Source organism: Lutra lutra, chromosome 7, assembly GCF_902655055.1.
Source record: "Lutra lutra chromosome 7, mLutLut1.2, whole genome shotgun sequence".
In the NCBI taxonomy this organism is placed as follows: domain Eukaryota; kingdom Metazoa; phylum Chordata; class Mammalia; order Carnivora; family Mustelidae; genus Lutra; species Lutra lutra.
The window spans coordinates 126,830,410-126,848,703 of NC_062284.1; the positions used below are offsets into that span (position 1 = coordinate 126,830,410).

An 18,294-nucleotide genomic window follows, 5' to 3' on the forward strand; every position below is an offset into this window, starting at 1 on the left:
TCAGGTCAAGATCCCAGGGTCCTGAGATCAAGCCCAGCATTGTGCTCCCTGCTCAGCAGGGAGCCTGCTTCTCCTTCTTCCTCTGCCACTTCTCCTGCATGTGCTCTCTCTCTCTCTCTCAAATAAGTAAAATTTATAAAAAGAAGAACTATACTCAACTTAAAGAAAATGTTTTAAAAAGAATGCACTTGATGCTAAGATGCAAAGGGTGCACCCAGCACTCCTAATTGGCTCATATCTCAGTATCTGCCCTCGTTGTGCAACAGCCGCCCTACCGCCCAGGCTGATCAGAGATGCACTTTGAGGCACCAGGCAATCAAGGAGTTCGATGTGGTGGAATCAGAGGGAAGTGGTCATCACTACAAAAGCAACCATTGGTTCAATCCAGGAAAGGATCTATGTCAGCTGGATTTTGCAACAAAGGTTGTTAGTGACTTTGGCAAGAGCCTTTTCAATTGAGTAATGGGAACAGAAGCCAGATCGCAGTAAGTTAAGGAGTGAATGGAAGTAAAAACTTCAAGAGAGCAACTTGAGAAAAGTCTTTATGAACATTGCACTGCAAAGGAAAGGAGACAGGGAAGCAGCCATGGCAGGTAGATTAAGATGCGAGAACCATGGAGGAATTTTGTTTTAGCAGGAAGAGACCTGAGTGTGTTTAGACAACAATGGAAAGAATCTGGGAGAGGAGGAAGAGGGAAAAAGTTAAAGAAGGGGGTGAGGAGAGGAGGGAGTAGGGATGCAGGTGAGGACAGTTCTCTTGCATTGTTGGAAGAGTCGAGGACAAAAGGATGGGTGCAGATTATTTTAAATGGCTTAGTTTTTGTAGCTGTGTTTATTTTTACAATCTAATTTTCTCAAAATCCCGGTGTGATAAATCTGTGTTCCCCCAAATATTTGATAAAGTATAACCTCCCATATTCTTACTCTGTTGAAGGATAAAGTCTATCCCTAAATAATGAAGATCACCTTGTGCACTTGAACAATTACTTCTTTGGGCTTTGCAACAGTTCTCCAAAGTAGGACAGAGCGATCCTACAATTTCATTTCACAGATACAAAAGATGAGACACAGAAAGATTTAAGTGCCTTGCTAAAATGCTCATCAACAATTTCCCTATTAAGTTTGACCATGACTTTAGCTGACTTAACTTCATTCAAGATATTTCCCCTCCCTCTGTTGCTATTGAAAATGAAGATACTGGATATGATATAAAAAGAATTCATAGGGGCGCCTGGGTGGCTCAGTGGGTTAAAGCCTCTGCCTTTGGCTCAGGTCATGGTCTCAGGCTCCTGGGATCGAGCCCTGCATCAGGCTCTCTGCTCAGCGGGGAACCTGCTTCCCTCTCTCTCTCTCTCTCTCTGCCTGTCTCTCTGTCTACTTGTGATCTCTCTCTCTCTCTCTCTGTCAAATAAATAAAATCTTAAAAAAAAAAAAAAAGAATTCATAGCCCCTCCAAGCCACCTTGGGTCTTTTTGGTCACGAGATACACACTTTATATAAAATGCCAAGTTTCTTACAAGTAAAACGAATTCTTCGTAAATATCTTAGAACTTCTATTGTCACAGAACTGAATCAGACAGAACCTTAATAGGTTCTTTTATGCTTCATAGCGCACATTTCAGAGCTTCTGGCTTTGTTGTTTTAGATTCCAGGGATTGAGAATGATTGTGAAATGGCAACTTGGTTATGCTACATAAGAAGGTCAGCCAAGCATTAAATAGGGGCATCTGGAGAGTTTGGAAATCCTAACAGGTTTTCCAGCCAAACTCTGACACAGAACAGAGAGATCCTTACAGATTTATGGGCCCTCCTGGGACAGAGGACCCCCCCCCCCAACTCCTAGCTAGAATTTCAGTCACTTTACTCTACTGACAGGAACTCCCCAGGGATGAACATCTCTGGAAGAAGATAAGCAATCTTACAAATATTTAAAATGTGCTTTTTGCACAGTGGACAAGTGTTTGGTCTTAATAGCTGTGCAATCATTAAGCCAGCCAGCTGCTGAATGGTCCGTGTTGGAAGCGTGCCTTCTGCAAATCAATATAATACCCACACCGAGGGTTAAATCAGACCAGGTCTCCCACATGCTTGGACCCACTCCTGCATTTGTGATCCTAGCTAACTGTGATCAGGCTTTATTCTGGTTTACCAGGTATTTCACGTACACACTAATAGCATCACCTCACATGATCCCCCACGATGACTCCTCCATGATGTGGGCATAACAGATCTCACTCATTTGGTCATCCTGTGAGTTGTGCAAACAGATTCTACCACACAGTGAGTTGGTGGAGAGTTAGAATTTGGCCACTCATCTTCTATCTCCAAGTTCCAGAGTGGATTGGGAAGAAATAGCTGAGAAGTCAGCTCCAGGAAGCCTCAGGGGAAGAATAATCTTTTTTTTTTTTTCATTTAACCTTTTTTTTTGTTCTTAGCAATTTTCTTTGTTGGCATTTTCGTTAAATTGTTAAATGGAGCTCTAAGATATTGAAGCCAATATGATTGTAATAAATACCATTACAAATGGGATATTGTTTGAGTTCTGCAACTCACCTATAACAGAGAAAAGCCCTTTGCATAAGTACTGGCTTTTAAAATGGTAAAACAATAATGGATAATGGCTCATGCATTGCTATTAAGTCACCTCTTTCTAGAAGCATTGACTAAGATTGCCGTGGGCTCCAGAAGGGTTAAGCACATGGTGTTGCTCAGCCAACTGGTTAGAAACACTCTCCTTCATAAGATGGGTACTCTCAAAACCTTTTGACATGGGAAAGTAGTTTTGTAGCTCTAAGACTCTGAGAATAACTGAGAATTTTTGACATTCCAAAGACTATATCTAAGATATAAGGCATTTAGACATGGAGTGGGATTGCTCTCTACAAGAGGGTGCTAGAAATGGACCTCCGTGAAAAGTTCTGAAAGTACATAAAGCTTGACCTATTTACATCTCTTTTCCCATTGGGCCACTTGTCTGATGGCCCACATTCTCTCTATTCCTGCAATGTGGATGAAACATGAAAACATGTGCAAGGAACCAGGCACACAGGTCACATGTTGTATGATTCCATTTATACAAAATGTCCAGAATAGGTAAATCCATGAAGACAGAAATCAGATTAGTGTTTGCCAGTAGTGGGTATGGGGAGAGGAAGAATGGGGAGTGATGGGTTAATCAGTACAGATCTCCTTTAGAGATGATGAAATTAGTTTAGAACTAGAGTTGATGGTTGTACAACATTTGTGAATGTACTAAATGCCCCTGAATAGTACATTGTATGAATTTTGTCATTTGGGGAAGGGGTGGGAAGGGAAGGAAGAAAAAGGAGGGGAAGAAACCAGATTTAGGAAGATAGTTATATAGTAGAGAGAGCCTTGGATTTGGAGCTATGGGATCTGAGTTTGAATACTCTTTCATTTACTGGCTGTGACATTAAAGATAAGAGAGATGACATTTCTGGGTCTCAGAGTCCTCATCTCAAGTAGAACCAAACAGAGCTATTGTGAGTTCCAAAAGAGATATCATATATGAAAACATGTAGCAAGGGGACCTGTGTGGCTCCCTTGGTTAAGCGTCTGCCTTCGGCTTGGGTCATGATCCCAGTGTCCTGGGATCAATCCCCATGTTAGGCCACCTGCTCAGTGAGGAGTCTGCTTACCCTTCTCCCTCTGCCTCTCCACCTGCTTGTGCTCCACTTGTGACCCCACTGGTCAAATAAATAAATAAACAAAATTAAAAAAGAAAAAAGAAACACATAGCGTGGGGCTGGTCACAGAGTTGACACAGTACATAATTAAGGAAAAAAAATCCCAACAGTGACATATTTTAAGGCAGTACACAAAACCCATTTAATTCACACTATAGTTCAACCTGTGATTATGTAATAGAAGTAACAGATTAATAATTCATAGGAGATAATTATGGCAATTTTCAGAAATCCAAATACTCTAAAGAACTAAATGTTTTTGTAATTGTGGTTTATAGTTTATTATTTTGGCATCAACTAATACCTTGATGTATTAGTTTAAACCTAAAAATTAATGCTATGGTAAATTCTTCACTCCTGGACTGTGTTTGAATTACATCAAAAGTAACTATTTCATCAATTTATGATGCAGATTTTTGAAAGAAAAAAACAGCTCTGAAATGAGAAATCCACTGATTGAAAGGGAGGCTGGATCCCTTTAAGGAAATTTTTTCAGTGTCACCCCAGAGAGGACTCTCACCAACCAGGTGGACAAGGTGACTCATTCCTGTGGATGTCTCCCAGCGCTGGTGCAATGGGCGTGAATGAAATGGCCATGGTGACAGGGATGGAAGTCCAGCATAGGCTCCTTTCCATCAAATCTCATTAAGATCCTGCCTCTGTGAGTGGCCAAACTACCAGCAATAGGACACTACACTGCAAGGCAAATTTCCTCAAAGAGAATAGCCAGTTAATTGCTGGCAGTTTGATTACACTGGACCCGTTCTACCTGTTGAAAGTTGTAATTCATTTTAAAAAGAACTATTACTTTGGACTTGGGTTTGCCTTCTCTGACCTCCTTGCCTCCACTAGAGCCACTATTCAAGGGCGTATAGATGGCCTGAGCTACCAGTATGAAATCCTACAGAGCACTGCAAGAACCACCCATTGCAGCAGCACAACACTCAACCCAGAGACATGTTTCTTGGGACAGAAGATGCAATAAAGGGCACATGACAACTGTATCCACTAAGTTTACCATGTTCCTAATCATGAGTGCCTACCTAATAGAATGGCAGAATGCCATTAAAGGCTCAGCTAAGGTTCTGACCTGGGTACAAAGCCTGCAGGGTAAGGGATCTGACCAAGGAAGTATACACACAGTACCAACAGCCAATATATGCTAGAATACCTATGGAGCTCCAATAGGACCTAGGGCTGTTGGTAGGATTGGCCCTTCTCACCATCACCACAGTGACTTATATTTAGAATCTGAACTTCTTGTCTCTGTTCCTACCATATTAGAGGTCCTAATTTCTGGGTAGAAAGATTACTTCCTCCATAGGGAGCCTGATGCTATAAATGAGCACCTGGTCATTTGGGCTCAGGATACCATGGACGAATGGGCAAATAAAGGAGTGTCTGTACCAATAGGAATAAAAGAACCATGAGAAGCTAGGGTAGCTGTCATACATTAGCAGTGAGGAGTATGTCTAGAGCCAAGGGATTTCACTGGGCCATGTCTTGGTTCCTCTATGGCCAGTGACAATGGTGAGTGGGAAAGAGGGCAACTATAGCTCATAAGGGCAAAGCAACCAAGGGTTTAGAACACTTGCAGTTGAAAGTCTGAGTCCTTCCACTAGGCAATCACTGGCCAAAGTCAAGCCAAGGGTAAGAGAAATCTTCAATTCCAAGAGAATTGAAGTTGAAGGGAGATATGACTACCAATTACAGTCTTGGGATCAGCCACAGCAGAGTAGACATTAGCTTATTTCCTTACGTAGGCCGTCTTGCATTAATGTCTTTGCAAAGTTTGCATTTTGGAGGGAGCTCTGTGGCAGTTTGGACTTGTGTTCCCCTCTTTCTCAGAGAAGATATAAGGGCATCTTGTTTTTACATAATAGAAGGTCTCATATTTTAACATGAGAGCTAGATATAATGGAAAGCTTGGGAAGATCTGAGTGGTTCAAAGGATAAACTACATTGGAGATCTTTTAATATAACACTTGAGATCCTTTCAGCCTTACCTGTCCTATTCCTGCCATACTGAGGCCACCAGATTTGTGTGAGTGTCGACTAGCTCCATCCAGGTGCAACTGACAGAGCTGCATCTCAGCCCTGCCTCATGCCCTGCTTACCTTCCACCCTGGGCATTTCTGTTACCATCCAGAACCCCATGCACAAGAATCCTGGAAGGGTTGTGTACCACTCTGATCTGTGGGGTGGGGGTGAGTGGACAAGAACTCATGGATAAAAGAGAAAGGGTCCAAGATGTATGTCGTTCTCAGGTGGCCCCATGGGATCAGCAACCCTTTGCCTCTAGTAGCAGCAAAGTCTCCTTCCCTCCCTGCTTTACTTCCCCAACTTAACTTCTGCTCCCTGGAATCACAGTCCCCAGAAAGAATTCCCACACCCTCTCTGCTTTCTGGAGAATCCAGGCTGAGACATTACTGGCTCCTTTCTTTCCCTTGGACTCCACACACTCTGTGAGGAAATCCTGTTGGCTTTACCTTCATCATAAATCCGGGACTCAACCATTTTCACACCTTCTCTGGTAGTAAGCTGGTTGGAGCTCTTGTCATTTCTCACCTCATTAACAAATAAGAGTAGCCTGGGTGCGTCTAGTAAAATGTAGGTCGATTCATGTAATTTTGGGGACAGGGCTCAGCATCCTTAATAGATTCTTACCTCACTCGTGAAAAAAATATACATATATAACATAACTTTTTACATTTATATATTTATATTTATTTATTATATTCGTATTTTTAATGCCTTATAATGATCTATAAAATACAAATGATCTGTCCCCCATAACTACTCTGATCTCATTTCCTACAACCCTCTCTTGCTTCAGGAACACTTCTCTCCTTGTCATTTAAACATGCTCCTCCCATGTCCCCCCAGACTGTTGGTCTTTGCATTTATGCAGAATTTTCTTCCCTGACTCCCAGATGTCAGCCGGCTTAACGTTTCTGGCTCCTTCAGGTCTTTCCTCCAATGTTACTTTCTCCATGAGGCCTTCTCTGACCGTCTAAAAGGCAACCCCCAGCCTTCCTTCTCCCTGTCCCTTCCTTTATTTTTCTCCATTATACTTATCACCATCTGATATTCTATGTTTTATTACTAATTTTGCTGGCTATTTACCCCTGCTAGAAGCACATCATTTATTTTATCTCTCCAATACCTAGAATATTACTTGCATATATTAGGTGATCAATAAATATTGGTTAAGGGGAAAAAAAAAAGGAAGAAAGGAAGGAGCAAACACTAACCACAATAAAATGCCACCTGTCTAGAGTAAGATTTCCTGCTATCTCAAATCTCTGGATCATGGCTGCCTGCTCAGAAATAATTGGAAAGCGTGTTGAGAAGGAAACAGAGCAGCCACAAAGCCCACAAAGACTTTGTCACAGGAGAACCCCTCATCTGTGCCCTCCCTTTAGATCCTGTATTTATTGTCATGTACAGATCTTTGCCCTAAAGTTAGCCTTCTAGTTTCCCAGCTCATAAAAAGATTAAAATAACAAAATATAAAGTGACAGTAGCTGGCAATAAGAAAAGAGAGTTTCAATCCCTCTCTGGAGTTGAGTAATTACGATAATACTCGGGTGTGGGTAAAATTAAGCTAATGCCTGCGAAAATGTTAGCCAAAAGCTTCATGTATCATATAAATACAGAGATCATGTTTTTGAAAGAAAAACTGGGACACAAGGAGCTCTTTCCAGGTGCAAAAGGGGTGTGGGAAGTTTAGTTAAAATGATGATGATAAAATATTTGAATTTCTAGAATGTTCTGATGGCAAAATATTTTAAATAGGGTTGTACCAGAAAAATCCAGGTTGGATTTACATGTCACTACATGTCAGAGAACATTTATAAGATGCTTTAAAAATCACAAATGCCTGCTTTGTAATTCTAAGAAAAGGATTTGCTTTGAAAAATTTTAGAACACCCTACATATTCTTAAGGATTCATACAGAAATGAAGCAAAGTAAGTAGAGTCTGACATCAAAATGGAACACTTCAAAATCTAATTTGTATCCCTGAACAAATGGAACCATTTTTCCTACACTTAAAATTTCCTTCAATTATTTTTAATTGCAGTAATGAAGGGCAAAAGAATAATTAAGCATATCAGACAGATTCAGTGAGAATAGAAATAGGGTTGGTAGAAAGGATTTAATGTGAGATATGAGGCATAAGACACTTGCAAAATCTCTTTTTAAATGACTAACTTGAAGAATAGGCACATTTAGTGAATCTCTATGAGAAGAGCCTATTCATGGGACAGGCTCAGTGTGAGGCATAAAAAAGTAATTATAGTACTGTATTTAGGAGAAAAAAAAATCACATTCAAAGGTCAGGAAGTTCCGGTTTATTTTTTTAAATATATGTTTTAGCGTTCTTTGTAATAAAATAAAAATATTAAGTCATAATTAATACCAATGTACACGTCTTACACAAAAAAGTAAAGTTATTCCAAAAGATAATTTCTTAATTTGGGGGACTGTCAAGGACACCTTTAATAATCTGAGGGAAGTTACAGATTGTCTCAGCAGTGCCCTGAGGTACCTGTCTACAAATTTTCATTTAATCGCATATTTCCAGGAGGACAACCATGGACTGCTAAGGAAGGCCATGAACTTCCAGTTAATGAATCTTAATCTGAAGGGTAGTTTATTTACTAGTGTCTCAGGTAGCCAGGAAAAATATTAAACAAAGGTGGAATTTCATCTACTTTAACAGGGCAATAAAACTCAAGGACTTTGAAAAAAAAAAAAAAGAAATGGTTTGAAGAACCCAATGGAATGATTAAAAAAAAAAGGGGGGGGCCTCAGACTCTCATCAATGCATTCATTTATTGAACAAATATTTACTGGCAACTAATCATATGCCAGTCTCTTTCTGGGCACTTAGGATACATAATTGAACAAAGCAAACAACAAAAATCAAACCAAAACAAAAATCTTGCCCTGGGGGAAAGAGATAAATACAAAATATAAAAACAAACAAATTATGTCATATATGAAAAGGTGCCAAGCTCTACGGATTTGTTTTTTTAAAGCAGAAGTGATAACTTTTATTTCTCTTTTATTCTTTTAAAGATTTTATTTATTTGAGAGAGATAACGAGTGGCTGGGACAATGGTGGGTCAGAGGGAGAGAGAGAAGCAGACTCCCTGAAGATAGGGGAACCAGATTTGGGGTAGCCCGACTGTGGGTCTTGAGCCTAGGACCCTGGGATCATGACCTGAGCTGACAGAGCCACCCAGGTGCCCCAGGAATGCTAACCTTGAAATAGAGTGATTATGAAAGCCTTATTGAGAAGGTACTATTTGAACAAAAACCTGAAGGAGGTGAGAAGATTAGCCATGGGGACATCTGGGAAAATAAGGTTTGATGCACGGATAAGAATCTAATGTGGAGGGGCGCCTGGGTGGCTCAGTGGGTTAGGCCGCTGCCTTCGGCTCAGGTCGTGGTCTCGGGGTCCTGGGATCGAGCCCCGCATCGGGCTCTCTGCTCAGCAGGGAGCCTGCTTCCTCCTCTCTCTCTACCTGCCTCTCTCCCTGCTTGTGATCTCTCTCTGTCAAATAAATAAATAAAATCTTTAAAAAAAAAAAAAGAATCTAATGTGGAAAGCCTGATGAACATGAGGAACAGCAAGGAGGCCAATGGAGTAAAAGATGAATTATGAGTGAGAGTAATAAAAAAGAAAAAGAAAAGAAAAAAAAAAAAGAAGAAGGTCTGAATCATGTAGAGCCTTTGGGACCTCTGTAAGTACTCTGGTTTTTTTTCTTAAGATAACTAGGAAGCCTGTTGGAAGGTTCTGAGTAAAGGAAGGGCATCACCTGACATACATTTTAAAAGATCTCTCTGTCTGTTGTGTGAAGACTAGCCTATGGAGGTCCAGCAAGGGTGGAAGCAGGAGACATGCTAGGTGGCTCCTGGAATAAGTCAGAAGGGAAGACACGGGTTATTTTAAGAGAGTCAAAGAAATGCAAAATTCAGCTGACACTTTGAAGGAAGTTCACTACCATCTATTGGGGGTTGCAGATTTTGAGATGATACCAAGAGACCCCTGTTTAAGTTACTGACTCCCAGGTATGATGATAATAAACAAGTCTCAGAATGTTCCAGCATGTCCCATAGGCCTCTGGACTCAATGGTCTATTAGTAAGACCTATTAGTAATTTATCTTCCAATTTGAGAGAGCATTGAGAGTGAAAGGAAGGCTATTAATTACACCTGGATAACAGTTATAAGAGGAAGCGCCTTTTAGATAGGGCGATCCTAACTATAAGAAACCTAGGAAGCCAATGGATGGTACCATCAAGAACTGGAGTTCGTACATGGTAGAGTTCGTAAGAACCCAGCTTGCTTAATTAATAAACATCTTTTGGCTTGGGAAAATGTAGAATTAAAAATAGAAATGAAAATATAAATAAGACCCATAATATTAAATTGTGATGAGTTTAAGAATACTCAATAGGAGCCCTGGGTGGCTCAGTTGGTTAACTGTCCATGACTCTTGATTTCCACTTGGGTCACCATCTCAGAGTGGTGAAATGGAGACCTGCATTGGGCTCCACACTCAGCAGGGAGTCTACTGGAGATTCTCTCTCTCCCTATCCCTCTGCCCCTCCCCTCCTGTCTAAAAAAGAAATATATATATATATATAAACAAAACAGTCAATATATATTTGGTATTTTGAGTATTTCTGTTATTTAAACTTGGCCTATTGGAATATCTAATAGATGGGCCTTGCAATTTCAGTTTAAAATGTATAATTGAGTAATTTATTTTGACTTGTGATTTAAGTTGAAAAGGAAATTATTTTTTACTGAGTTCATTTGTGGAGTGTTTACTGGCAGCTGGAACTTTTCTAAGCATTTTATATGTACTGTAGAGGAAAAAATTATGCTTCAGTGGAAAATTATGCATTGACTAGAGCATACTCTTCCAAGATTCTGAGTCTGATTCTATGGGAGCTCTTCTACAACTCTATAGATTGTACATAATTGATAGCAATGCAAATTAATTTTGTCTATAGAATGGCAAATTCTGTCCTGTCTGGTAGAGCTTCAAGTGACTCCACCTCACCCTCTGATCATGAAAGAAGTTACTTTTGCCTCCATCAGCACATTCACTTCAATATTCTTCATCATAAATGTCCATTTTGTGGATTCTTCTTAAACATAATTGCAACATTTTGACAGTTTCTTCACTATAGTGGGTTGAATAGTGTCTCCCCCCAATTCACATCCACCTGGACCTCAGAATGTGACCTTATTTGGACATAGGGTCTTTGTAGGTATAAGTAGTTAAGTAGATATCATCCTCGATTAGGGTGTGCCCTATACTCAATAACTCGTATCCTTATAGGAAGTGGGGAGGACACACGGAAACACAGACACACAGAGAAGGCCGTGTAAATAAAGAGACCGAGACGGGAGTCATGCCGCTACAAGCCAAGGAAAACCAAGGATGGCAGTGATCAGAAGCTAGGAAGTGACAAGGAAGGATTCTTTCCTTGAGAGTGTGAGGTTAACATAGCCTTGTCAGCACCTTGATTTCAGACTACAGAATACCACAACTGTCATGGCAACCTTAGAAAACTAGAACACTTAGAGTTAAATAAAATCTTTAATGTGTTCAGTTTATGGCTGTAGGAGAATCATGATTTTACCTTTCTTTGAAAATTGTCCTTTAACACCATTAAGTCATACATCCCAGCAATTGAACGAGGCAAATACTATTATTATCCTTATTTTACAGATGAAGAAACTGAGGTACTGAGCAAGTAGGTAATGTTCCTGATGGGGTCCAGAACATGCTTTCCCAAAACATGGCACCTTGGCATACTGAATAGTTTAACGTGAAAGAATCTGGGAACTGGTAGGTGCAGACGACTATCTGACCTTCCCCTAAAGCACAGCACAAGACCTTCACAGGAGAGGTGACTTCCCTATACCCAGAGGAAAGGAGCATCCTTATCTCAAAGACAAAAGGAAGACAAGAGGAATCTGAAGTAACAGAACTTGTTGTTTCCCCCAGTTTTCCACACTTAGCTTATACCCTCTTCTTGCCCTATCACATTATTTCATGACTTCCCACTCTTTATCATACCTGATATAAAAACACTTAGGTTGAATCACTTCTTTGGGTCTTCATTTTTTTTTTTAAAGATTTTATTTATTTATTTGACAGAGAGAGATCACAAGTAGATGGAGAGGCCAGGCAGAGAGAGAGAGAGAGGGAAGCAGGCTCCCTGCTGAGCAGAGAGCCCGATGCGGGCCTCAATCCCAGGACCCTGAGATCATGACCTGAGCCGAAGGCAGCAGCTTAACCCACTGAGCCACCCAGGCGCCCTGGGTCTTCATTTCTTTATCAGGACCTCTGAGTCTTCATTCTATGTCACACAAAACTTATACTAAATGCATTTGTATGCTTTTCTCTTGTTAATCTTTGTTGTTGTTGTTGTCACCAGGGGTTCTAACCAAGAATTTAGAAGAATAGAAGGCAAAATATTTTTCCCTTCTCTACATTCCCAAAAGCATGCTTAGGAAATGGTTGAGCAAGGCATTCAACCAAGATGATCTCACTCCAGAAAGAGCGCTCTTCACCACTTTACTCTCTTGCCCCAATAAACAGCACTGGGATATCTAAAAACCTTAGCATTCCTGGTACTTATAAAGCTTAATGTAATGGATTTTCTAGAATTTTCTAAGTACTTGGAAAGCACATTCGAGGGCTTTAAAAGAAAATATACTAAGTCTGTACTTAAACTATGTATTATTTTCTTAAGTTATTTATTAAAATATTATTACATTATAAAATCTTCCTTGAAGTAATTATTATTATTAATTAAATTTCAAACAAAATAATGCATACATGGAAAACTGAAAAAAGAACTAGTCTTTACATGCACTACTACTTTAATGAATCAAATATTTGTTTTTAAAACCAGTAACCCTCAATGACTCTTTTTTTTGGGGGGGGGAGGCGAGGCACAAAAGCTGCCCCCACCAACATAAGAATTCACCTTGACCTGTTTTGTGTTACAAAGAAAGTAGTAACATATTTTTGTCCTGAATGAATAAATCCAACTCTTTCACTGTTCAGATGAGAATTCTTCAAAGCTCTTCAAATGAGCAGTTCCATCCCCTGGAGCACCACTTTCTTACCCTCCACTCCAACCTGCGACTCCCTATGTCCCTTACTGGTTCAGGATATAGCTCAAAACCTTCCCTGAACCCAAGTTTAAGTCAGTTCCCACCCCCATTCCCACCAAGTATACTCTCAGTATATTAACACAATTCTAATTATATGTTTATGTGATTATTTGATTAATATTCAGCTTCCACGCTAGATTGTAAGATCCCCAAGGACAGGGACATGTTGATGTTATTCTCCACCAAATCTAGAGCATTTAGTACAGTGTCTGGGACATAGCCAGTGCTTAATAAATATTTGCAGAATGAAGGAAGTGATGAACAATGTTGAAGGCATATAGTCCCTCTTTAGTGGAAAATTCCCCATTGCATGGGTGTGTACTCTTAGAAGGAACTAGTTCTTCACCTCCCACTACAGACACCCAAAGTCGGGGAAAAGAGACCTCCCCATCTCCTACCCCCTGGCCCCCACAGCTAGGACACAGCAGGTAACCTATGGCAGACAATCAGATGCTCCCATCTAGGATATCACTTTCTGATTGGTGATTCAAAGTGGCAGGAACAGTTGAGAAATTATGGAAGGCAGCACACAGACAGTCCAGCAGCTACAGACTAAGGTGCCCAGCACCACAGATGTCCAGTGGCTGTGATTATGGTATTGTCTATGGAGTTGTTCCAACCAGATGGTTGGCTATGGCTCCAACTCCCTGCCTGCCCTGGGCCCTGGCTTCTTTCGAAAACCTGGATCTACACTAATTCTGTAAATTACATTTCAGAACATTTATTCCCTCCTTAAGTCAGACAGAACGGGTTTTCTGTTACTTTCCATCAAAACCATTACACACACAGAGGATAAAAAGAGAATAAATCATGGAATTTACAAGCATGAAGTGATGCCATCTTTAAGACACAAAATATTGGGCTGTATTTGGCAAGCATGTAGGGGCTAAAGCAGAGGGCTTCTCTTTAGGTTGGAAATCAAGTGTTACTCAGGTTATGACTACTGATTGTGACAAAACAGTTGTGAAATACGGGATAAATCCACATTTCCCTAAGCGTGGAAAACAGGTATGACATGAGATTATTTTAGGTGGAATGCCTACATGGCATGAAACAATATTGAATCACACAGAGCAAAAGTGATTCCCTTTTCCATGGTTTTTCAATTCTCCTGATACCATCAAGGACAGCAAGTTGAAGTGGTATCTCTTTAATAACATTCCTTTTTTTTTTTTTTTAAGATTTTATTTATTTTATTTATTTTGACGGAGAGAGAAACAGCCAGAGAGCACAAGCAGAGGGATTGGCAGAAGAAGAGGGATAAGCAGGCTCCACACTAAGAAGGGAGCCCAAAGCAGGGCTCAATCCCAGGCCTCCGGGATCATGACTGGAGCTGGAAGCAGACGCCCAACTATCTGGGCCACCCAGGCGCCCCTAATATTTCTCTAACACTTATCACTCTTCTCTTTTAACGAAAGAAAGTCAGCCTCAGGCTTAGAGCATTCACAGGCAATAGTCATGAGCTAGAATAAAATTACATTTGTGTTTTCAACATATTTAGCTTTCTGGATTACCTCCTTTTATAGCAAATCATGCTGACTTCCCATTTATTGTCATGACATAAAATTTCTAAGTATATTTCTTTCAGATAAAGAAGTGAACCACTTAAAGATAACAAGTGAATAATAACAGAGGTGGAACACAGGGCAAAAATTCTGAAGATGATGATTGAGTGTCTTTTGTTTAGGAAAAAGAAACTGGGCTGATCCATCAAAAAGAGTCACAGAAGCAAAAGGCAAGGAATGGAAGCAAAATCCAGAACCTGAAAAGAACAATGGCCACAATGGCTCCTTCATAAACATTTCTGAAGGAACAAGTATGTGATGGACAAAAACCATCACTCCACTGGAGTTGGAGAGAGTGGGAGGGGGAGGAGGTAGTGAATGCCACCATCATTAGCCTGAAAGTGGGTAGGTCAAAGGAAAAGACAAGCAAGGCAGCACTTTCTTGAGGAAGAATCCATATAAATCCAGAATGACTGTCTAACCCCATCCTCCTCCTCATTCAGAGAAGGGATGGTCCTCTTGTGCACACAGGTAGCAAGTGGTAAATCTCTGAATGAGGCTCCATCTCGCTATCCTTGGTTTTGAGGTAATATGATCTATAATTATATGCCAACATTTAAATTTTTAGTTTTATTCTACTGGCTTAATTTCCCTTAAATCAGTAATTCTCCATTAGGAGGAGCAATTTTTTTTTTTTTTCAAACTACCTGTGTATCAAAGATTCTAGAATATTCCACTGGGGAGTAGGAATAGCAATTCTCCCTTACTTCCTACCTTGTCAGAACCACTGTTAAAATAAGAGTGAATCATGCTCCCTTGTAGAGGGGGGAAGTAGAGAAGAAGGTTCAGAACCACTGTTCCAGTGAGTGTAACTGTCTCTCATCCATTTACCAAACCACGTGGCAAGTGTATGGGTAATACAGAAAGGGACAATCTGCTTACATTTCAGCACCATAATACATGGATAGAAGATAAGGCTTAGGAAAAAAAAGTGCTCTCAGCACCATTATAATTTGTAAAACAGGCCACGGTAACAAAGCATTGAGTTTCAGAAAAATGGTTACCACCCAGAACAGGTTTTTAATGACAAAGGTCTGGTTTGTTTCAGCAGGAAATGCCCTCTATGACCCAGATATCTTCTTTCTTTTCCTCCCCCCTTCCCTCCATCCTCTCTTTTCCAATTCCCTCCTTCTTTCTGTTCTTTTTTCTTTCCTGCCCCTAACTTCCTATTCTGAGTTCTTACATTTTTCTCTCCTTTCTTCTTTCTTCCTTCCTTCCTTCCTCCCTCCCTCCCTCCCTCCCTCTCTTTTTCTTTTTTTTTCTTTCATTCTTTTTTTCTTTCTTCTTTCTTTCTCATGACCATACTGGGAAAAGCTGGGTGATACCTGCTTTCATGGGAGAGCAGGGGGTTTCATAGTGCAGCTCTGTGCTATTTCAAGTCTTAGCACCACAAATTATAAATTGCATGACATTGAACAAATTGCCTCACTTTTCATGCCTTAGTTTCCCCATCTACAAAAAGAGAATAGTAAAATTATCTACTCAGTTGGATTTTGTGAGGAGTCAACAGGTGAGTTCATGTAAAGTGCTAAGGACGGGAATAAGCACAATGTAATTGTTGTCTTTACATACTTGACTTCTCTCAGAAGCTTTCCTTTGTCAAAAGAGTTCTACTGCCCCCCAAAGATTTGCAAGTCACTTTGCTACTGTTGCAGATGGCTGTGACCATGGTCTAAATCAGCATGCCTTTTCACCCACGCTTTTCATCAATTTCTTCTACATCTCAGAATAACTTCATTCCCCAGAACGCGGCCCCTCCCCTGCCCCCCACATTGTTTTCAAAGTCTCCGTGATCCAGTGGATCCCCTCACTTGCATCAAAGACATCAGAACACAGCTCATTGAACCCTCTCTTTTACCCAGAAAGCATCTTGGGTTTTCCCAAATATATGATCTCACCTAATTTCACAGTTGGTGAGAGAGGGATGAAGAGAATGCAGGTGTCCTGACTCCTAGTCCATTGCTCTTCCTCCAACATTACCCTTTCTCCTCAACATTGGGCGGAACTATAAACAGGATGACTCCAAGTTCCCGTCCATGGTCAGAGCCATTTCCCTTCCATGACCTGAAATTCTGCCCCCTTTAAAGCGATCTCTGAAGGAGTGATGTCTCTGGCCTTTTATTCTCCCCATCACACAAAGGACAATCTGAGACTAGCATATTCATTTGTTCATTTATTCATTCAACAAGCTTCTACTTGAGCTCAATTGAGGTCAGTTCTTGAGTTGCTTAATAGCAATATATATTAATATACATTATATATTAATATATAATATATATTATCATAATATTAGTGTTAATATCTCAAGTGCAAGTCGGAGTCAGCCAGGCCTAGGCAAAGTGAAAAACAGCAGCTCTTTAGAAAGAATAACTCTCACTTTCATCCTGTACCAAAGTTTTGTTGTTGTTGTTGTTGTTTTTTACCTTTTCCTGTGTTACGAGTAACTAGGGTGTCAGCAATCCCAAATTTGGGCCATTGAGTTCTTACTCGTTGCGCAGGCACACACACACACACACACACACACGCACACACACCCATCCTCAAGCTTTTCTGCGCAGTTCTGTCCACTTCTGCAGCTGCCCTAGCTGCCCTTGGCCTCTTGATCCTACCCTCTCCTCTCCAAGGTACTCACAGAGTCTGCGTGCTGGGCGGCAGGCTGGGGATGCGGTGGATATCTTTGCAGGAGACTCTGAAGTCATCCTCCTGGTGGCACTCGCAGGGGGGAGACGGACACCCTTTCCCCGCCAGGGTCCTGGGCAGGGCAAGAAGCAGCGCCAGGTGCAGCAGGGGCGTCGGCCTCATTTTCCAAGGGTCCAAGGCTATTTCTTCATCCTCCACGATCGTCTTGGCCCTCTGCGGCTCAGGTTCCCGCAGGCTGAAGGACAGAGGGAGTGTGGGAGGAGAGAGGACTCGCTGGGGTTGTGACTTCAGCTCCCAAGAGGAAGCTGGAGAGGGGCAAGAAGTGGCTCTTGAATGTTCTGTTTCCCTAGGCAACTTCGTCCACCCCAACAGGACTAACTGCTTCACTCTCGGCGCCCTGAGCCACGCAGCCCGCTCCGTCGGTTCCAGACACTCAACACCAGTCCGACTTGTCCCTTCTCCTTTCCCGCTAGCCCCACGCCCTCCTCCCAGGAGTTCTCTCCAAAGCCTAGTTTAGACGCTACCTTGTCTCTAACCCCAGTGGTCCACCCTTTCCTGTGGGGAGCCTCCCGAGGGCACCGCCTGCTGGGACCACGTGCACGCACTCCAACCAGAGTAGGTCCTCGCGGCTGGACTGTCTCAGGGCGGACGGGGGTCCCGCAGAACCTCGGCTTCTCCCGACCTAAGAAGCCTCTGCGAGGAGTCGGAGGCGGGCATACCCCGCCGGGCAGCCGGAGTGCGGCCGCAGCGGAGCGCGACACCCGGGGCAGATCCTCGCTGCCCGCCCAGTTCAGCGCAAACCAGGACCCCGGGGCGCGAGCCGCCACAAGCACAGAAATCGCCGCGCGGACTCCCCCGGCCGCGCGCGGCTCCCGGGGCAGCCGAGGACTCTGCGAGGCGCGTCAGCAACCGCGCTCTGGGGCCATCTGCTGCGCGGAACAGGGAACTGCAGGAACACTTGGGTGCCCTGATCGGAACTCTCAATCCCAGCTTTGCCATAGGATTGATTGGAAGCTGGCCTGTAAGTTCTGGTCTGCCCAGGAATTTTATTGAGCCATATTCTGCTCCCCCCCCCCCCCCCGCGAAGATGGGAATAAAAAGAACATGAAAGTGGCACACTATCTTCTACTTAGGAGTCTTTGCGCAGTAACCAAAAACATAATTTAAA

At 41.9% G+C, this 18,294-nt stretch overlaps 1 protein-coding gene across 4 annotated transcripts in view; it reads right to left on the reverse strand.

Annotated features, from left to right (window-relative positions):
- The window catches only part of TSHR (thyroid stimulating hormone receptor), a 175,967-nt gene extending 158,082 nt beyond the window's left edge, over positions 1-17,885 (reverse strand). For 2 of the 4 annotated variants that reach the window (XM_047738448.1, XM_047738449.1), the window contains exons 1-2: positions 17,676-17,799; positions 17,119-17,431 (exon numbers count right to left, since the gene is read on the reverse strand). In XM_047738448.1, coding sequence (XP_047594404.1) covers positions 17,119-17,288 — 170 coding nt within the window. In that variant the 5' untranslated portion in view covers positions 17,289-17,431; positions 17,676-17,799. Of the gene's footprint in view, positions 1-17,118; positions 17,432-17,650 lie in introns of all 4 variants that reach the window. The other 2 variants (XM_047738446.1, XM_047738447.1) reach the window with 2 other exon arrangements.
- Between the last annotated feature and the right edge of the window lie 409 nt (positions 17,886-18,294).